The following is a 22,552-nucleotide window of genomic DNA, read 5'->3' on the forward strand; positions in this document are numbered from 1 at the left end:
AATTATTTCTGCCTTTCTCTGCAGTTTAAAACCCGCAGTAGTATTGGTACCACTGAAGACATTCCATGATATCTTAATAGATGTCCTACCATTGTGTATCTTCCTCCTTACGGTTTTTTTCCATATATTCCTTTCCTTGCTGATTCGGCTCAGAACTTTCTCATTGCTCTTATTGACAGTTAACCCAATTTTTAACATTCTTCTGTGGCATATCAAATGGTTTGATTCTGTTCTGTTCTGATTTTCCCACAGTCCATGTTTCACTACCATACAATTCTGTGCACCAAACATACATTCTCACAACTTTGTTCCTCAAATTAACGTCCATGTTTGATACTAGCAGACTTCTCTTGGCCATGAATGTTCTTTTTGACGGCGCTAGCCTGCTTTTTATGTCTTCCTTGCTCCGTCGGTTGTGGGATATTTTGCTGCCAAGGTAGTAGAATTTCTTAACTTCATCTACTTCGTGATCCTCAATCCTGATGTTAAGTTTCTCGTTGTTCTCGTTTCTGCTACTTCTCATTACTTTCGTCTTTCTCGACTTACTCAATCCATATTTTGTACTCATTGGACTACTCATTCCATTCAGAAGGGCCTGTAATTCTTCTTCACTTTCACTGAGAGTAACAATGTCATCAGCGAATCTTATCACTGATATCCCCTCACCTTGAATTTTAACTCCACCCTCGAATTTTTCTTTAATTTCCGTTATTGCTTCTTCGATGTATATATTGAACAACAGAGAAGAAAAACTGCATCCCTCGTTTACATCATTTTCAAAAAAATGGCTCTGAGCACTATGGGACTTAACAGCTGAGGTCATCAGTCCCCTAGAACTTAGAACTACTAACTTAATGACATTACACACATCCATGCCCGAGGCAGGATTCGAACCTGCGACCGTAGCGGTCGCGCGGTTCCAGACTGAAGCGCCTAGAACCGCTCGGCCACACCGGCCGGCTCATCATTTTCAATCCGAGCAGTTCTTTCTTGGTCGACCACTCTTACTGTTCCCTCTTGACTCACGTAGATACTGTGCATTACCCGTTTTTTCCTAAAGCGTACCCCTCTTTTTCTCAGAATTTCAAACATCGTGCACCATTTTACATTGTCGAAAGCTTTTTCCAAGTCGACAGATCCTATGGACGTGTCTTGGTTTTTCTTTAGTTTTACTTCCATTATCAGCTGGAGCGTCAGAATTGTTTCTCTGGTGCCTTTCAACTTTTCTAAAGCTAAAGTGATCGTCATCGAGCACACCCTCAGTTTTCTTTTCCATTCTGCTGTATATTACTCTTGTCAGCGACTTGGATGCATGAGCTGTTAAGCTAAATGTACGATAATTCTCGCACTTGCCAGCTCTTGCAATCTTCGGAATTGTATAGATGATCTTTTCCCGAAAGTCTGATGGTATAATGCCAGACTCATGCAGTCCACACACCAACGTGAGTAGTCGTTTTATTTTCACTTCCTCAAATGATTTTAGAAATTCTGATTTCATGTTATGTATCCCTTCTTTGACCTTAAGTCTTCCAAAGCTCTTTTAAATTCTGTCTCTGATACTGGGTGACCTATCTCTTCCACACCGACTGCCGTTTCTTCTCCCAGACAAATCTCCCCCTTATAGAGGCCTCCAATGTACTCCTTCCACCTATTTGCTCTCTGCTCTGCATTTAACAGAGGAATTTCCACTGCGCTCTTAATGTCACCACCCTTGGTTTAAATTGACTTTTCTATATACTGCGTCAGTCCTTCCAACAATCATTTCTTTTTCGATTTCTTCACATTTTTCAAGCAGCCACTTTACCTTAGCTTCCCTGAGCTTTCGATCTGTTTTATTCGTAAGTGACTTGTCTTTCTGTATTCTTGAATTTCCCTGAACATTTTTGTACTTCCTTCTTTCATCGATCAACTGAAGTATTTTTCCTGTTACCTATGGTTTCTTCGCAGTCACCTTCTTTGATCTAAGATTTTTCTTTCCAACGTCTGTGATTACCGTTTTTAGAGACGTCCATTCCTCTTCAGCAGAAGTGTCTGCTGAACTATTAGTGATCGCAATATCTATAGCCTTAAAGAACTTCAATCGTACCTCTAATTCCTTAGTACTTACGTATCCAATTTCTTTGTGCATTGATTGTTCCTGACTAGTCTCCTAAACTTCAGCCTACTCCTCATCACTACTAAATTGAGACCTGAGTCTATATCTGCTCGTAGGTACGCCTTACAAATCCAGTATCTGATTTCGGAGTATCTGTCTGACCATGATCAAATCTAAGTGAAATGTTACCGTATCTCCCAGCCTTTCCCAATTATAGATCCTCCTCTTATTATTCCTGAATAGGGTATTCGCTAGTATTAGCTGAAATTTATTGCAGAACTCAGTTAGTCTTTATCCTTGTCCCAAGCCCATATTCTTCTGTAACCCATTCCTCTGCTCATTCCCCTACAATTGCATTCCAGTCCCCCGTGACTACTAGATTTTCAGCTTCCTTTACGTACTTAATTACCAGTTCAGTATCCTCGTATACTTCTCTGATTCTTCTTCTTCAGCTTGCGACGTCGGCATGTATATGTGAATCATCGTCGTCGGTGTTGGTTTGCTGTCGATCTTAATGAGAACGACCCTGTCAATGAACTGCTCACAGTAACTCGGTCTCTGCCTTACTTTTTCATTCACAGCGTATCCTATCCTCATTATACCATTTTCTGTTGTTGTTGTTACTCTATACTCGTCTGGTTATACATCCTTACGTTCTTTCCGTTTCACTTGATTTGCCCCAAGTATATGTAGATTGAGCCTAAGGATTTTCCTTTTCACATTTTATAACGCGGCAGTTGGGCAGAATTTTTACCATACCTCTCAAGAGGACATCTGCCATCCCTGTCAATCAACGCCAAACCGATTGCCTGTTTGCATAAGGTAGAGAGGTGAACCATCTCGTTAGTGACTTGCTCAATTTGTAAAGCTATTTCTCTTAAATAAATCACAAAATTTTTCTGAAATTATAACCATTTGTTTGTCTGTAATTGTACGTCATACCTACCTATTTCGTCTGATTCGGATAATTCCTTTGTAGTGCGTCTTTTCTATTTTGCTCAGGATATACACGAGCTGAGAATATGCACTAAGATTCTACAACAAATGCACCTCAAGGACATTGGACAGCAGTTTTATGGATCTGAGTAACACCGTCAATGCCAGAATCCGCGTATTTCTCGAGTTGTGTCAGACTTCTTGTTAATTAAATCATCAGTGCTGCGGATCGTGTGGTGAGGCCAGAAAGGGGAAGTCGTAATGAGAATCTCGGTGTTTTTGTAGTCTGCAGACAATGTTCTGCAGAAGCTGATTTTAGCAGTCCCGTGTACCTAACGATGGCTTCCTAGGATGCTTATCTATCTTTATCTGGGCGGCTACGGGGTTATTCGAGTTTTTCCGCACAATACATTACAGGAGGCATTTAGAATTCAACAGTTCACTTTAATCCGTTGTGAAGACTTTAGTTAACACCTATACAACAACAGGGTGAGACACATCGTGTAGCAGCCAGCACATTAATTTGGCCGATCCATCTTTCAACAAATATAATCTCTCACCGATAATTCTGTGCCAAGGTCGCACGAAATACGTTTGAGGGGACATGAAAACAGGGGGTGTGGGGGGGGGGGGATGCAGCGTCATCGTGAAGGTGTGGAGGACAATGGCATGTGGCAGGGGAGCTGAAGGGATAGAACAGTGCCAGCTAGAGTGAGGTACGGGGATTAGTCGATTGCTTAGACATGTATCTACTCCGCTATGCACTGCCCTGAAAAGCGAGTAGTGAGAAGTGAATACCTTTAATTTTCAGCCTAGGTGCTATACGTGGTCAACGGCCTTACCGCAGTGGTAACACCGGTTCCCGTCAGATCACCGAAGTTAAGCGCTGTCGGGCTGGGCAAGCACTTGGATGGGTGACCATCCGGTCTGCCACGCGCTGTTGGCAAGCGGGATGCACTCAGTCCTTGTGAGGCAAACTGAGGAGCTACTGGATTGAGAAGTAGCGGCTCCGGTCTCGGAAACTGACATACCGCTTGGACCACATGCCCCTCCATATTCGCATCCAGTGACGCCTATGGTCTGAGGATGACACGGCGGCCGGTAGGGAGCCGTTGGGCCTTCATGACCTGTTCGGGAGGAGTTTTAATTTTTGGGTGCTATATATGAATCCGTGCGCCGGATCTTCTTCGTATGGGATTTTGGTGCTAGAGAGTAATATTCATTAGGCTACTGCAGGACTGCAGATGTAGACCTCACAGTTAACAAAGGCGGCATGTTTTATTCAGCCGTCTAGGATCGGACAGATACCGGTTCCCGTATAGTATTACTGTCTTGTCCGTCTGTCAATCTTTCCGACTGTTAAGAGCCCTTTCTCTCAGAAAATTTATGTCACATACTAAGGTCTACAGTCCACTGGCGGTGTTAAAAATCTATGTCAGCACAGTCAAAAGCTAGGCCATTTCTGTCACATATTTTGATACTCGCAAACTCACATGTCGAAACCCATAAAGTAATTCCCATTGTCCTAGAATCATGAATTTTCGCAGGACGCAACGTTTCACGGGACAAGTAGAGGGAAAAAAATTCTAAAATTGTTAGTTTGTAGTTATAAGACAGTCTCCAAAGCCTTAGAATTCTTGGGACAGGCAAAATCGGCGAGGTTCTTGATTGCTGGGATGGATGAACTACCCATATACGTAATTAAGTTTCCATGGAACCCTCATTTCGCGAAACCTGCTTGCAGTTACCATTCTTTTTTCTCCTTGGCTGTTGCCAATTGCAAGGTGGAAACAGTATTGTTAAAAGCTATGTATTCTGGGATTAACAACAGTATGGAAAGCCAGACAGTTGAGCAGCTTACCGCCGGCCGCTATGGCCGAACGGTTCTAGGCGTTTCAGTCAGGAACCGCGCTGCTGCAATGGTCGCAGGTTCGAATCCTGCCTCGGGCATGGATGTCTGTGATGTTCTTAGGTTAGTTAGGTTTAAGTAGTTCTAAGTCTAGGGGACTGACGACCTGAGATGTTAAGTCCCGTAGTGCTCAGAACCATTTGAACCATTTGAATTGAGCAGCTTACCTTGTAACCGACAATATTACGCAGTGAAACAGACACTGTAATTCAGTATCTCAAGAACTATAAATTCCTCCTTGTAGACAGTATATATAGTAAAGTTATCAAAGGAATGGGGCAGGAAAGTGTTTATGTGCTGCATTCGATGTGTTCAAGAATATGGGAAACTGGGGAGCGGTCAGAAGAGTAGTTGAAGTCTCTCCATCCTCCTATACAAGAAAGAGTCAACCAGGAACTGCTCCAACTAACGAGCTTTTGCTTTCATATCCCACCCAAGCAAAATTTTGCTCTACATCTTGAACCAGGGTTTGAGGCCATACATTCAGCCTGACACATCCAGGGAACAAGCAGGTTTGGTTGAAGGAAAAAGAACTTTTGAACGGATTCTCAACATCAGAAGAAAAATGAAAAAATCGCGGAAGATTTGTGTTCTTGTCTAATAAGTTGTCGGAAGTGCTTGCAGAGTTCAGTGTCCAAACACACTTGACAGCGCTTATCAGAAGTCCGTAGAATAATCACCTCGCAGCTGTGAAGACAAGAGCTGGCACGTCTGATTTCTTCAGTGTATCAAAAGGTGTTAGGGTTATGTTCAATCTTCCCCACCTCCATCTGTACGACAGCTACAAAGAACTTGTCATTGGGACTAGCTGGCTGGACTGTAAGGTCTACGTTGGTGGTAAAACTATTAACAACCTCCAATTTGCTGATGAAGCCGCCGTGCTTTTAGCTGCCAAGGAAGATGAACTAGCTGAGCTACTAATAAAAGGTAAAGGAGGTTAATTATCATGTGGACTGGACCTTGATCTCTAAAAACCCAAAATACTGATAATTGACTGAGGAGCCCAGGTTCAACTCACAGGTCGATTAAAGAAACTGAAAGTTGTGCAATCTTGCATCTATCTTGGGCCAACCATTTGCTACACATGGAAGCTGAGAAGATGAGGTAAGAAGACGGATCACGCCAGAGCGAGTGGCAAGAAAGAAGCTCACCAAGATCTGACAACAAAGCAATAACGAAAAACACAAGGGTCCGGCTTCGTGAAACACTCGTGTTTTCCGTCTTCTTTTATGATTGGGAAACGTGGACCCTTAGGGCATTGGTGCTGGCGCAGAAAGCTGCGCATGTAGTGGCCCGAAAGAAGAACATATATGTCCATTATTGAGCAATTCAGTATCTCCAGGTGTCTTTCATCTTGTGTCAACCAAAAAATTCTCCAGTTCTTAAACTACATTGTGAGAAAAGATGAAAAAAACCATAGAGAAAATAGTCGTGGGAGAGAAGATCGAGGGCAAGAGAGCAATGGGAAGGCCGGACAGCAGATGGGTGGATCAGATCGGGAACATCTCTTACCTACCTCTTCAGCAGGCTCTAAGAGGAGATGGTAACCGTCCAGGATAGAGAAGCATGGTTAATGAGGTCACAACGCTCAGCAGTGAGCACAACGACTTGTAATGACGACGACTCGCTTGTAACGTCGAGTTAATGTGTTTAACTGCCTTAATTTGACGATTACTTTGATGTTTTATCTGCCTTTAAGGTTCTTTAACCTTCATGTCTAACATGCTTCCAGAAATTACAGCTAGGGTTGCGGCCTGCACACGCAGCTTCCCTCTCTAGTGACTTGACAGTCAGTTAGGTCTGCAAGGCTGTCGAAAAATGTACGTAGTAAGCGCGCCCCTTTCCTCTGTTTGTTTCTCCCTCGTTTCTACTCTAGTTTGTAAGCTTTTTAGTGTTTTAGTCCACTATCATCAGTTCTTTTGAAAACTGGAAGCTTTTTTAACAAAGATAGGTAGCGTTGACTGTTTAAGTCCTATATATTAAGTAAACTAAGTGGTCCGGTACTTGATTGATCTTTATCTACTCTTTTACATAGCACGGAAGATGGATTGTTTGCCGACCTACCCTTGAAATACTCCAAGAGACTTCACAATCGGAGGGGTCTGAAAAGTACTAGTGTCTAATATATTAATCAAAAATGGTTCAAATGGCTTTGAGCACTATGGGACTCAACTTCTGAGGTCATTAGTCCCCTAGAACTTAGAACTAGTTAAACCTAACTAACCTAAGGACATCACACACATCCATGCCCGAGGCAGGATTCGAACCTGCGACCGTAGCGGTCTCGCGGTTCCAGACTGCAGCACCTAGAACCGCACGGCCACTTCGGCCGGCTAATATATTAATCAAGTATAACTTTTGTAATACGAGAGTGACGTACTTTAACTACAACTCATCTTTTATCCAAAATCTCTTCTGTGGCAAGTCCCATACTCTGAAACTCATTCGTGTTTTGTACTACTGGAGCGCTAGCAGTCACAGTTGAGGACAAAAAAAAAAAAAAGAGGAGAAAAGCACTCACTCAACTTGTCGTCCTCGTCCTTTTGCTTGTTTGCTCCCGGCCGGTCGCTGTCGACGCAGCCCACATTCTTCAGCTGGATCAGCAGGTGCATGAAGTCGTTTCTCGTCACGCCGTTGTCCTCCCTGTACTTGACCGTGTCGCTCACCATCTTGCGGAAGTAGTGCGACACCTCAGTCAAGTTGCTCTTGGGACTGTAGGAAGCACAAGGAAATTTGTCTTTAGTGATCTACAACTGTTCTTACCGCGGTGCTGCAAATTAGAGAATTTAAAAAAAAAGGTCTATGGAACTCGACACCGTTTTCCGTAGTTTGCAACATCGACATACAGGGTGACAATTATTCAACTATGCGAAATCAAATCGTCATAACTTTTGAACGGTTTGCGTTAGGATGTTCAAGCTCCACGGTTGGCCGTGGGGCGTGATGTTAATTAGTATGGTTTGTTTAGCGACGAAGCCCACTTTCATTTGGATGGGTTCGTCAATAAGCAAAATTGGCGCATTTGGAAGACTGAGAATCCGCATTTCGCGTTCGAGAAGTCTCTTCACCTTTAACGGGTGGCTGTGTGGTGTGAAATGTCCAGTCACGGAATCATCGGTACGCCAAGGTTCTGGAAGACCGATTTCATCCCCTTTATCTAAATTGACTCTGATTTAGACAAAATGTGGTTCATGCATGACGGATCTCGACCAAATCGAAGCAGGAGAGTGTTTGATGTCCTGGAGGAGCACTATGGTGACAGCATTCTGGCTCTGGGGTATCCAGAGGCCACTGGCTTGGACCTCGATTGGCCATCATATTCTCCGGATAGTAATACAGCAATAACCCCTAAACGAATTTCGAGCTGAGAACAGCCATACAGGAGGTCATCGACAGCATCGATGTTCTGACACTTGAGCGGGTCATGCAGAATTTCGCTATTCGTCTGCCCCACATCATCGCCAATGATGTCAATCATAGAGAACATGTCATGACCTAAATCCGAATATATAGTAACGTTTAAATGTCGAATAAAGTGTAAAATTTGGAATTTTGTGGTAAGGTCTTATGGGACGAAACTGCTGAGGTCATCAGTCCGTAAGGTTACACAGTATTTATTCTAACTCAAACTACCTTACGCTGAGGACGACTCAAATACTCATGGCCGAGGGAGGACTCGAACCTCCGCCGGGAGGAGCACGAATAAAGTGTATACACGCCGTAGTTTGTAACTAATTTACGTTTTTTTTATATAATTCAGTAATTGTCAGCCTGTAGTTTTAGTGTTTCATTTACAGTAACATCGTTGCATTTCAGCTGCTAAATTGAATGTAAGCTATCAGTAGATTACACAGGATGGCCTGAGAAGGACGCTATCAGAAGAACATTTGTGCAGACAGTGAAAGTGCCCTGTTGGCAGGGCTCCTCAGATACAACACGGCACTGACGAAGAAACGCACCCTCTTCGTGAGTGCCGGTCCAGTCCATCCCTCTGTTCCGAAAGGGTGGCCACCCCAGTTCAGTGTCGACTGCCAACTTGCTGTGCAACTGGAACGTTCTTGTTGCTATCTCTTTTCAACCTAGCGTGGCACCACATGTGCAGGGAAAGTTGTGCATAATCTGGCACGTGTCACTGTATGCAACGCCGTTGCAGTAGAGCCAAACGGTAGGGGCAAAAGAGGAAACAATAAATCGCATATAAGACTATGAATGACAGGGTTCCAGGAACCACTAGCTATTCCAATCGGTCAGTAAAGAAAATAAAGCACAGCTACAAGTGCTTCCCCACGTTGCATTATTTTGAAAAACTGCGGAAGAAGACGAATTCTTTAATTGAAGGTAATACTTCCAAGCAGGTTGTCACTGGACAGACTGATAACTACCACGCATCCTACATTGTCAGCAATGCAGTAAGACATGTTGTACACTACACTCCCATCTGTTTCTACACTACACTCTTACATGTCGATCGTGGCACGCTCAGTCTGTGTCGATGCTTCTGCAGCTCACAGGAGGCAATGAAAGGATAGGTTCTTTATTTCGGCTTCTGTAGTAATGTGTGACATCACCAACAACTTTAATCTTGGCAGAATTAAGAGCTGCTTTAAGCCCTAATGACACAGACTGTGACTCGCTTATATTACGATGATTCCTCGTCCTGAGAACCAGCTGCATTGTGGACATATAATAAGATGTACCTCTATGTCAGTTATAGACTTAACATATCTGAAATGTCCGATAGGCAACAATTTATCGACAAAAGTCTCCAGCCCTGCTACAGTGTCTATTTTAGGATCACAGACTACGGCCATAGTAAACCAACCATTACCATGTCCATTAGCGTCTGCGTTCGTAAGCCTGAAATTCAATACGCGTCCGCAAAAGAATGGAGTGCCATGCAAAATTACTTGGGTCCATACTCCATTCTTCGTACTAATAGCAATATTATCAATAGCTTTATATACAGTAAGCCGCGAACGCCTTCTACTCCTATAACAACGCGGCATCACTAGTCTGTGTCGATACTGCTGCCAGTGCGGCTGCTCCACGACTGACGCCGTCTTAAGAGAAACGTCACTTGCACAGCACTTCCTTATCTAACCGCAGCGCGGCTTACGCAACCGCCAAAGTGAATTTTAGCCCGACAGAACTCAAGTAATAATAGCGAGCTCAACCAGCCGCGCTGGCCACCTTTAATACTATATTCTTGAGTATCGGAGATACGCGTAGTATACTGTTATATCGAAGATATATATCAAATGTGTTGCAGCAGCAGGATATCAGGCATTTCAGGTACGTGAAGTCTATAACAGAGATAGAGGTATACCTTATTATATGTCTACTATACCGCTGGTTCTCAGGACGAGGAATCATCGTAAAATAAATGAGTCAGAGTCTGTGTCTGTACGGATTAAAGGAGCTCTCAATTGTGCAAAGATTAAAGTAATTGGTGATGGCACACATTACTACAGAAACTGAAATACAGTACCTGTCGTTTCCTATTCCTATAGAATCTTCTTTCTATGCATGGTCATCTTGTTTTGCTTTGACAGATCATTTGTTAATGCAACTATTTCTCATCTACATTCTAGTGAGAAACCCTTGACCACACTGACATAAGCTATTAATAAGATCGTTTCCTGAATTTCTAGCTGTAGCTTATAAGTACCACGAAATAAATTTTAACATTAAAATAAAATTAAATAAAATAGCTTCACAAATTGAGCAAATCAATAACGCGTTGGGACACCTCTCGCACTTTTGCAAGCCGTTATTCCGCTTGTCATTGATTGATAGAGTTGCTTAATGTCTACCTTAGGAATACTGTGCCAATTTTTTTCCAATTGGCGCTTTAGATCGTCAGAATCGCGAGCTCATTGGAGGGCCCTGTCCACAATGCACTCTTGGAAACATTTCTTTTATGTTAAGAGGGACAGAGACTGAGAGAGAGGAAGAGAGAGAGAGAGAGAGAGAGAGAGAGAGAGAGAGAGAGAGAGAGAGAGGAGAGGAGAGAGAGACAGAGGGAGGGAAAAGAAAGAATGGGGAGGAAGGGTGGAGAAAGAGAGAGAGAGAGAGAGAGGGAGAAGAAAGTAAAGGAAGGAAGGGAGACTGGGATAGAGGTAGTGAGAGGGAGAGAGTGAGAGTGAAAGAGAGAGAAGAAATAAAGGAGAAGAAAGTGGAGAGAGAAAAGGACACACAGAGACAGAAGAAAGGAAGGGGAGGAACGCACAGGGAATGAGGGAGGAGAGAAGAAACAAAGGGGAGGAAGAGTGGGGAGAGAGAGAGAAGAATGAAAAAGGAGGAAGGGGGAGTGGGAGAGAGAGAGAAAAAAATAAAGGGAAAGAAGGAGAAGAGTGAAGGAGTGAGGCAGAGAGAAGAAAGAAAGGGGAGAGAGAGAGAGAGTAGAAATAAAGGGGAGGAAGGGAAGAGAAAAACAGAAGAAAGAAAGGGGAGGAGGGGTGGGCAGAGAGAGAGAGAGAGAGAGAGAGAGAGAGAGAAAGAAAGAATGGCCTTGAATTTGTGCAACACTGTGCGACGAGGCGAGGCGTGACGTCAGCAAAGAGCGGTCGTGCTCGGTAATTCGCATATCCGGAGTCCGGACAACAGACATGAAGCGAGTGTGTGACAGAGCAAGCAGTCATGTGGGACCGGCGACTAACTGCTAGGACTCCCCTTCAGCAGGCGCAGCCGCGTCGTACCTCGTCAAACACAGAGCGTTGCAGCACTCCAGTGTGAGGGTGAGCAGCTTGGGGTTGATGGCCGTGAGGGCGGAGTTGAGCGTGTTGCGGAAGTTTTGCTTGAAGATGCGGCGGCCCCACTGCCTGAACGCCGCCTCCGGGTTGCGCTGGCAGTTCACCTCGACGCCGAACGCGACGGACGCGATGACGTCAGTGGTGAAGCGCGCACTCAGCTCGCGCATCTCGACCACCTGCCCTCTGGACGCGGGCTCCTCCATCACCTCCCCCATCTCGCGGCCGCAGTCCGCTAGCGTCTGCAAGGCCGAGGGCGCACCATCATAGTAACTATGTCAAGCTTTTCATCACCAATACCTGGGCGGACCGCAAATGGAATACTGTGCAAAACAGCATTTTACAACTCTACCGAAATGAATGCGACATTTCAGGCACAGACAGGAGAGCATTTGAATTTTTCCCTGACAACAGACTGGTCGTGGCCCGTATGGCACCCAACTGTACAAAATCAAAAGACACACGAACTATAGTTGCACCTGTGCCAGGGTGTGAACTACCTGCTGTCACGGATCCACGATTTGGTTGTGAGGGTCAACAGTTCGTTACTGTCTCTCCACTTCCCCCCATCGAAAATATAACTTGCTGTCACCCTCCTCGTTAAACGAGCCATAGACACCTGCGACTTCATTAACAGAAACAGCCAAGTATGTACACGGACTGAGCCAAATCTATAAGACTACTTTCCAGAACGAGACCGACAGTTCCATGGTGGCGTTGTGGGCACATGTCGTAATAAGAAAAGTATATAACCTGGGCAGAGACAAATGAGGAATCACAATAGTGATGATAAGAGCCGCGAATGGGGATATCGACTGACATAAGAGACTTTAACAAAGGGAAGATTGGTATGCAGCCGCCGACTGGGAACGAACTTCGAGCAAACAGCTAGTCGGCACTTAGAGCTACTCTGTCGTGACCGTCAAGGAAAATGGTTGAAGGTAACAAGGCGTTGGACGCCCATGCCTCATCGCAGAACTTTGATGATGTTTGCTTTCTCTGTATAACAGGACTCCGACGTCCTTCCATGTTGACCCAACCACATCGTCAGTTATGTTTGTAGTGGACACATTATCATTGACATGGAAACGTATCGCACAGTCAGATGAATCACGTTTCGTGTTACACCAGATTGATGGTCGTGACTGGAAACGCCATCATCCCAGTGAGCAGCTGCACCAAACATGAAGTGCACCATAGATCGCAGCCTGATAACGTCAACTTTATGCTACGCAGGACATTCACCTGGGCTTCCGTAGGACTTTCGGCAGTAACCGAAAACAGCGAGACAGCTGTAGACTACGTCAACATTGGCGAGGACCACCTGCATCCCTTCATAACTGGTGTATTTTCCGATGGCTATGGCATCTTTCAGCAGGACAACTGTCTGTGTAAGAAGGGCAGAATCGTACTGCGCGGATTAGCGGAGCACATGGTGAATTCACATTGTTGTCTTTGCCTCCAAATTAGCCTGACCTGGTGACATACATTTGGGAAGCTGTCGTAAACTATCCGCGTCCTCAGACCACTGACAGGAACTGCGTGACCTGTGTGTAGGCGTCTGTCGGCACGTCCCTCTGGAAACCTAACGAGGGCTTGTCACAACCACGCCACACAAAATCACTGATGTATTGCGTTCTATAAGTCGACCAACCCGTTATTACAACGGTTTGGCCCATCAGTGCAGATGTTTTCGTTTCATCATTCTAGGGGCGTCCGAAATTGTTTTATACTTTATTTTTTCCCATCGTTCGTGGTGGGGTGACTCATCATTACAGTTGCAAGTCTGCAACACTTTTCTCTAACTGTCGGTGGCAGTACAGTCACTAGAAGGGTAATTCCTGCACAGTACAGCCCCTTTTTTCCACCTGCTGTCCATACGTGTGTAAACCCCCATGGTTCTTTTGTAACATACAGTGCGTATACGTGGCTTGCTAATGTTGTCTCTGCAGCTGAATCCTCACACCTGTAAATGATTAAATCGACCCTGCCATCGACAGCCTACACCTAGGGACTTACATAAAACGAATAACGAAATGCTGTGTTATGGTTTTACTTCATTTTAGTCTACCGAATGAAACCAATTATTCCTATCGGGGAGCTACCAAAATGAATCACAACTTGACTACTGTAACTGATCAATTTAAAAAAAAAAAAAAGGGGTGCCAAAAGTAGCAGAAATATGAAAAAATGACAGATTCTACCCTAAATGTAGTTTCGAGATTGGATGAACATTAGAGCGGGCTCCCCTTCATTAGACGGACACAAAGAGAGTTGATGCTGATGTTTCTTCTTTTGAGTCATCAGTCTTCTGAATGGTTTGATGCGGCCCGCCACGAATTCCTCTGCTGTGCCAACCTCTTCAATTCAGAGTAGCACTTGCAACCTTACATCCTCAATTGTTTGCTCGATGTATTCCAATCTCTGTCTTCCCCTACAGTTTTTGCCCGCTACAGTCTCCTCTAGTACCATGGGAGTCAATCCTTGAAGTTTTAACATATATCCTATCATCCTCTCCCTTCTCCTTATCAGTGTTTCCCATATATTCCTTTCCTCTCCGATTCTGTGCAGGACCTCTTCATTTGTTACCTTATCAGCCAACCAAATTTTCGACATTCTTTTGTAAAACCACATCTCAAATTCCTCGATTCTCTTCTGTTCCAATGTCTCACTACCATACAATGCTGTGCTCCAAACGTACATTCTCAGAAGTTTCTTACTCAAATTAATGCCTATGTTTGATACTAGTAGACTTCTGTTGGCCAGGAATGCCATTTTTGCCAGTGCTAGTCGGCTTTTGGTGTTCTCCTTGCTCCGTCTGTCATTAGTTATTGTGGTGCCCAGGTAGCAGAATTACTTAACTTCATCTACTTCGTGACCATGTATTCTGGTTTTAACTTTCTCGCTCTTCTCATTTCTACAACCTCTTATTACTTTCGTCTTTCTTCGATTTACTCTCAGTCTGTATTCAGTACTCATTAGACGGTTAATTCCGTCCAGCACTAAGGACAGCAGCGTGATCCATTAGCGAAAAAGTGTCATTGATATCCTTTCACCTTGAATTTTAATTCTTGTCCTGAACATTTCTTTTATTTCCATCATTACTTTTTCCATGTACAGATTGAACAGTAGGGGCAAAAGACTACATCCCTGTCTTATACCATTGTTAATCCGACATTTCGTTCTCATTCGTCCACTCTTAGTCCCTCTTGTCTCTTGTACATACTGTATATTATTATTCTCTCCCTATGACGTACCCCTATTTTTCTCTGAATTTCGAACATCTTGCACCATTTTACATTGTCGAACGCTTTTTCCAGGTCGAAAAATTCTATGAACGTGTCTTAATTTTTCTTTAGTCATGCTTCTATTATCAACTACTGATAAGCTGTGAGAAAGATAAGACGTAAACCCTGACTGGCACATCCAGAAGTAGCTCAGTGGACAATTGGGTGTAATTCAACACATTTACTGCGAGTGTTTTCCTATCTGCCGAACCGAATCGCACATATCTCCTTTTGCAGTATGGCTAGCATTTATACAGCACCGATGATCTGCTCGTTGGTGCGTTGGTCACACTGCAGACAATGCGGCGTACTTGTAATTTTCTGCCTACACAGTGGACGCAATACGCAGTCGGCAACCTCGTAGGGCTGAAATTACCAGAATGCAATCTCCCACCTGCACTGTCCATGCTACAAGAGTTCTGTGGCCTCCAGCGTTGTAAAGTACCGCCACCTCGCTCAGCTCTCTCTCAGGGCAGTAAATGTCCACCCCTGCAGGACATGACAACTGCCTTCCCAGCCCCTCTTCAGCCGAATGTGGCTTCTGAGGAATGTCTTGCCCGCATTGCCCTTTCTGTCAGCACTCAGCTCTATATAACTCCCAGGCGTGCAGTACTTCACAGCTTATTGGTAGGCCTACGTGATTATAGCCAATACCGACCAGTGAATTAACTAACAATCCGATTGTACATAGTGAAAAGTGACCTAATACAAATATAAATCGAAAAGAAGTTGTTATTGTTGATGTGCTCTTCAGTTTGAACACTCGTTTGATGTAGCTCTCCATGCTGCTCTATCGTGTGCGAGCCTCTTCATCTCCGAGTAACTACTGCAACCTACATCTATTGAATCTGCTTATTGTTTTCATCTCTTGGTCTCCCGTTACGATTTTTATCACCCACACTTCTCACCAATACTAAATAGGTGATCCCTTGCATGTCTCAGAATGTGTCCCGTCAACCGATCCCTTCGTTTCAACAAAAGTTGGGCCACAAATTCCTTGTCTCCCTAATTCCATTCATACCTCCTCATTACTTACTTGATCTACCCACCTAAATTACAACTTTCTTCTGTAGCACCACATTTCGAAACCTTCTATTCTCTTTCAGTCCATGCTGTTTATTGTCCATGTTTCACTTCCATTCACGGCTACACTCCCGACAAATACCTTCAGAAAAGACTTCCTGACACTTGAATCTGTATTCGATGCTAACAAATTTCTCTTCTTCAGAAATGCTTTTCTTGCCGTTGACAGTCTACATTTTATATCCTCTCCACTTCAGCCATCATCAGTTATTTTGTCGCCCAAATAGCAAAACTAATCTACTATTTTAAATGTCTCGTTTCCTAATCTAATTCTTTTAGCATCATAGGACATTATTCGAGTACATTACGTTATCATTGTTTTACTTTTCTTTATGTTCCTCTTATACCTTCCTTTTAAGACACTCTCCATTACATTTAGCTGTTCTTCCAAGTTCTCTGCAGTGTCTGACAGAATTACAATGTCATTAGCAAACCTGAAAGTTTGTATGTCTTCTCCCTCAACTTTAATTCCTATTCCAAATTTTTCTTTGGTTTCTTGTACTAGTTTTTCAATGTACATACTGAATAGCACCAGGGACAGGCTACAACCGTATCTCACTCCCTTCTGAACTACTGCTTCCCTTTCATGCCCCTCGACTCTTATAACTGCCGTCTGGTTCCGGTATTTTACTCCTGCTATCTTCAGCATTTCAAACATGGTATTCCAGTCAACGTTGCCAAATGGCTTCTCCAAGTGCACAACTGCTATAAATGTATGTTTGTCTTTCCGTAACCAATCCTCTAAGGTAAGTCGGAGGGTTGGTATTGCCTAGCGTGTTCCCGTATCTTCTGTGAAGAATTCGTATTAGTATTATGCAACAATGAATTAATAAACTGATTGTCCAGTAATTTTCACATCTGTCAGCAACTGCTTTCTTTGGAATTGAATTACTACATTTTTCTTGAATTCTGAGGGTGCTTCGCCTGTCTCGTATATCTTTCACACCAGATAGAAGAATTTTGTCATGGCTCTGTCATCGAAGGCTCTTCCAGAAGTTCTGAGGGAATATCTTGCACACCTGGGCCCTAGTTTATACTGACGTCTTTCACAGCTTTGTAAAATTCTTCTCGCATTGTAATAAGTCTCAACTCATCTTCTAGTACGTCCACTTTCCTTGCAATAACATTGCCCTGTATAAATTGCTTCCATCTTTCAGTTTTCCCTTCTTTGCTTAGGACCTGCTTATCATCTGAGCTCCTGATTTTTATACAAGTGCTTCTCTATACCCCGAAGGTCTCTTTAATTTTCCTGTAGACGGTATGTGTCTTTGCCCTAGTGAAGTATGTTTCTAAATCCTTGCATTGGTCATGTAGCCATTCCTGCTTAGCAAATTTGCACTTCCTGTCAGTGTCTTAGGCGTTTGTATTCCCTTTCGCCTACGTAGTTTGCTGCATTTTTAAATTTTATCCTTTCATCAATTAAAATGATCAAAGAAAAAACAAGCCACATTTGACGTCATAATCCACATCGCCAACCATAAGCCAAGAGACTCAATCTCAGTGGCGGCACCTCACCACTTGACTTACAAATAGAGGGCGTTCGACAATATGTACTAGTAGCACTCAAGTCTCTGTAGCGTAAAACACGGAGTCCCAGGACGGGTGGCCGAGTTAATTACAACTGTATTCCACGAAAGGCCTAAAACAGTGGCTCCTAACAAGTGGTTAACAAGTATGTTTTACCACAAGTAGGAGTTTTCAAGGAATTCATAATAAGGCAGGGCAAAATAACTGGGAATGACGAGGCACGTTATTCCATCACATTCCTCATACGCAGAACAAGTAATCCGCAGAGTGGAGAACAGACTCGGCTTGATAAGGTTGATCACCGTTGTAGAACAAACGAAGTACCCAAGGAAACACTAATCAATAACCGTCCATAAAACCTACAATACAGCATGCAAAGCCCGTACACATGAACAGCCACACATATGGCACCTGTATAGAGAGGCGCATATTGCCGCTATGCAACAGATACAAGAGGGCCAATACAAAAAAAAAAGGCTGGACATTAATTTCCTACACTATTATGCACCACAAACGCCTCGGTAGTACATTGATTACGGGAGTGAAGAGATCATCATAGATGTCACCAACATGCTAGGGACTAAGAATCTGTGCATTCCTCTACAGAAAAAAAAGACAACGAATCAGACGCGATAGAGTAAGAGCTGAATAAAAGAGTACACCATACATTAAACATGAAAGCACCAGCTATCCAAACCAAGATGAGATTTTAAAGAGGTTTCCCTCACCTCTAAGAAAAATACAAGAATTGTGAAACTCCTTGAAACCAAGCAAAGCAACTTTAGAGTTACAAAACTCTAATCTGACCTCGTGAAATTAAATAACAGAACAAAACATCTTGGATGAAGAGAATTTTGCGGCACAGTAGCCCGACTACTCCCATAAGGAGCTGGAGGTAGAGTTGGAGCTTAGAGTTGGTTTGAGTGTGTGCTGTGAACAACCATAGCTCTCCAGAATGAAATCCAGAATCCGTAGATCTGTGCTCCACACTCTTGAGAAAGCTAATTAGAGAGACTGTCGGAAGCTCACACTAGTTTGCCTACAACCTTCCAGACCTTGAGATTAAAGCAGCATATTTATATTAAACACGAATGGTGGGATGAGATATGAGAGGAAGCAATAGAACAAAGGATGAAGGCATGGAAGAAATGGCACTTAACCAAAAGTGATAAGGACTACCTGGAGTTCAAACAGCAAAGATCTTCTACAGCAAAACTCATTAGATCAGTAAAAAGACTATTTGAAAAGAACCAACTTATACAAATGGATAAAGATTTTAAGAGAAACAATAACAGATCCTTTTACAGCACATTCAGACAGAAACTACAAAAATATGTAGCACCAAATCTGTGTTTTAAAGATACCAGTGGAAAACTGGCAATGAATAATGAAGAAAATTGTGAAATATTAGCAAAATATTTTGAACAACTCCTCAACTATCAGTAACCTATTGAAAAATTACCAGCCAACATCCCAAACACAGTAAACAATAATTCTGAACCCCCATGCCTCATAGAAATCAGAGAAATCATTAAAAACCTTAAGAACAATAAAGCACCAGGGGAAGACATGATAATTGCAGAAATGTGGAAAAGTGTGGATAATACAACTCAAGAAAAACTACTGGGAATAATCAATGAGATTTGGAGAACGGAACGTATACCGGAAGAATGGAAAACTGCATTAATCCACCCCATCTTCAAGAAAGGGGATAAAACCGATGCAAATAACTACAGAGGGATATCTTTACTTCCGGTAACGTATAAAATTCTATCTAAGGCCCTACAAAACAGATTGGAGAAACAACTTGATCAAGAAATTGGTGAATACCAAGCAGGCCTTAGGAAGGGAAGATCTTGTGTGGAGCAAATTTTAAACTTGATGTTAATTATTAAATATAGACGATTAAGAGGTAAAAGACATCTTTATCACGTTTGTTGACTTCAAGAAGGCGTACGACTCCGTTGACAGAACAACCTTGGTTAACATCCTTAGGGAGTTTGGAGCAGACAAGAAAACAGTCGCAATCGTCAAAGAAACACTTACGGATACCTATGCAAAAGTAAAGTTCCGGGGTGAGGTATCCAGACCATTCAAAATCAGAACAGGATTAAGACAAGGAGATGGGTTGTCACCTACCCTATTAAATTGTGTGTTAGAAAAAGTTATTAGAGAGTGGAGGAAGAAAACGACTGAAGAAGGAATACAAAAAATCAGATTAGGAAGAATAAAGGATGGATTAGAAGTAGATTGCCTCACTTTTGCTGATGACTTAGCAATTCTGGTAGGAAGTTTGGAAGAAGCAGTCAAACAGATCAATATTCTGAATGAAACAGCAGAAAAAGCAGGACTGAAAATCTCCTTTGAAAAGACAGAGTACCTAACCAATGTAAAAGAGGCACCGAACAATATGATTACAAAGTATGGCCAGATAAAGAAGGTTTCTAATTTCAAATATTTAGGGGAAATCATCCAGCCCAATGCTTCAGATAAAGAAGGAAATAAAACAAGAACAAGAGAAATGGAAATCGCATTCCAGCTAACAAAGAATGTGTACAACAAGAAGTCAGTATCAATTAACGCAAAAATAAGGCACTACAACACTGTGATTAAGCCAGAGTGTCTGTATGCATCTGAATGTTTAGCAATGAACACTAACAAGGAAATGGAAGCTATAACAAAAAAGCAGCGAAAAATCATTAGAAGAGTTCTTGGGCCGAGGTTTGAGAATGGGACTTGGAAGCTTAGAAGTAATACAGAAGTGTATGACAAAATTGAGAAAGTGGGAGATACTATGAGGAAGAGAAGAGTAAGCTTTTACGCCCATTTCAAAAGAATGAATGATGAAAGGCTGACAAAGAAAATATTCATGTTTTTTGACAAGAACCCCAGAACCCAAATTACCTGGTTCAAAGAAGTCAAAGCAGACTTAGAGGAGATGGGTATAGGAGAAGATGATATAACCAACAGAGACTTAATGAGAGACAAAATTCAACATTTTGAAGGATTTGAAGTGAAGAAGAGAAGAACTGGAGGAACAGTGTGGACAGAAGACCGAAGGGAGCAGCACAGAGAGAGGATGAAGACATATTGGCAGAAGAGAAAAGAGGAGGAGCGCAATAGGAGAAATGTACATTGAAAAATAGTTGTTTAACGCGGTCCCTAGACGGCCAAAATCGGAATTAAAAAAAAATGTTATGTTATTGCTGGTTTAGTTTCAGGGTCAACAAAAGCATTATTCGAATACTTCCGTGAATTGTGCAGCTGAAATTGTGCAACGATTCTCCGTGTAAAACGACCTGCTTGTCGTTAAACAGTCAATCCATAAACCATCGCCGGCCGGTGTGGCCGTGCGGTTAAAGGCGCTTCAGTCTGGAACCGCGTGACCGCTACGGTCGCAGGTTCGAATCCTGCTTCGGGTATGGATGTGTGTGATGTCCTTAGGTTAGTTAGGTTTAAGTAGTTCTAAGTTCTAGGGGACTGATGACCACAGAAGTTAAGTCCCATAGTGCTCAGAGCCATTTGAACCATTTGAAACATTTACCATCGCAACTGGTGGAAGTTCCGTTACATGAATAGATTACACACACTTCAGGAGTAGGGACTAGCACATTACGGACCTTTTCAGTAATAGTAAAAAATAGCAAACAGCATTTCAGAGAACAGACATTTCCTTGATTTTATGTGGAACTTCAAGGTCTCGTTCAATATAACACCTTTTGTGATGGCCGGGACCGTAAAGACGGCAAGGTCTGATGACGAGCACCTTCGCAGCGGAACACAAGTTCCAGGTGCGAATAGATCAGACTATGGGTTTGAAAAGAAAAAAGTTTTAGCGAAACCACTGGAAATCGGAATCTGGGTGGTCTGAATAGGAATTTGAAGCGCTGTCTCCGGAAAGCACTCCAGAAACCGCTGCTCAATCTCATTCACTCTTTGAGATGTTTCTGAGATACTTGAGCGTAGCTGCCCACATCCTAAAGCCAGAAGCAGGTCCTTGGGACATCAGAGCATAAGCCACATGCCGAAAGTCCGCAACGTGCTCCGCAAGTCAAGGGGCATTTCTGCATACTCCTAAATTAGGCGAAGAGGTTGCCGTGTGTTGAAAGTACTGAGAGAGCCACCTCACCTGGAACATCATCTTCATCTTGCCAGAAGTGAACGTGGGCGTCAGCTTCACACGCAGCCTCCTCCATTTGTTCCCGCCAAGTCGAAAAAGGTGGCCGTTGAGAGGTTCATTTTCGTCCGTCTTTATTCCTCTGTCCTGGAAGGTCCAGAAGTCCTTTACGAGAATTGTCCGGATCAAATCTGGGTCCACTATCATGAGACTCGGTCGGTTAAAGAAATATACTCCGCCGAAGCGTTGGCCTGGAACAAACAAGATGGCTTACATTTGCTTCACATTTCAAATAAACAGGTTTCACGCAAACTCTTACACTTGCGATTCCTAACCAGACTCGTTATACGAACAGAGATAAATGCTCCTAAAGTGCATATACTGCCGCAGATTTTGCTATCTTAGAAGGCCAATTTATGCAGTTGACACTTCATGAAATTTGCATTTGAAGTTGGAACTCTACACGTATCAATTTTGATATAATTTTAACGAGAAACTGCAGGGTTTATTTCACAGATATACTTTTTCAGTTACGTATTTCCTGTATGCAAACTACTCGAAAATGTTTTGACTCATATCTGCGAACGCGTGTGAACGTATAGGCGATCAGAGAAATAGCTATACTAAACTAAAAAAAAAAAAAGTCTACTGTAATTTGAGAACAAAAGAATAATCAAAGTAAATGCAGTCACTTCGATATTGCATATCCTTTCATATGCCGGTCGGAGTGGCCGTGCGGTTCTAGGCGCTACAGTCTGGAGCCGAGCGACCGCTACGGTCGCAGGTTCGAATCCTGCCTCGGGCATGGATGTGTATGATGTCCCTAGGTTGGTTAGGTTTAATTAGTTC

At 43.0% G+C, this 22,552-nt stretch overlaps 1 protein-coding gene and 1 pseudogene across 1 annotated transcript in view; one reads left to right on the forward strand and one right to left on the reverse strand.

Moving 5' to 3' along the window:
* LOC126484224 (probable cytochrome P450 6a14) overlaps positions 1–22,552 on the reverse strand; it is a 54,656-nt gene that overhangs the window by 26,657 nt on the left and 5,447 nt on the right. The window contains exons 2-4 of the mRNA XM_050107639.1: positions 21,716–21,954; positions 11,639–11,931; positions 7,462–7,652 (exon numbers count right to left, since the gene is read on the reverse strand). Coding sequence (XP_049963596.1) covers positions 7,462–7,652; positions 11,639–11,931; positions 21,716–21,954 — 723 coding nt within the window. The remainder of the gene's footprint in view (positions 1–7,461; positions 7,653–11,638; positions 11,932–21,715; positions 21,955–22,552) is intronic.
* LOC126485283 (5S ribosomal RNA) lies at positions 3,860–3,977 on the forward strand (annotated as a pseudogene).

The sequence above is a fragment of the Schistocerca serialis genome, chromosome 6 (assembly GCF_023864345.2).
Source record: "Schistocerca serialis cubense isolate TAMUIC-IGC-003099 chromosome 6, iqSchSeri2.2, whole genome shotgun sequence".
In the NCBI taxonomy this organism is placed as follows: domain Eukaryota; kingdom Metazoa; phylum Arthropoda; class Insecta; order Orthoptera; family Acrididae; genus Schistocerca; species Schistocerca serialis.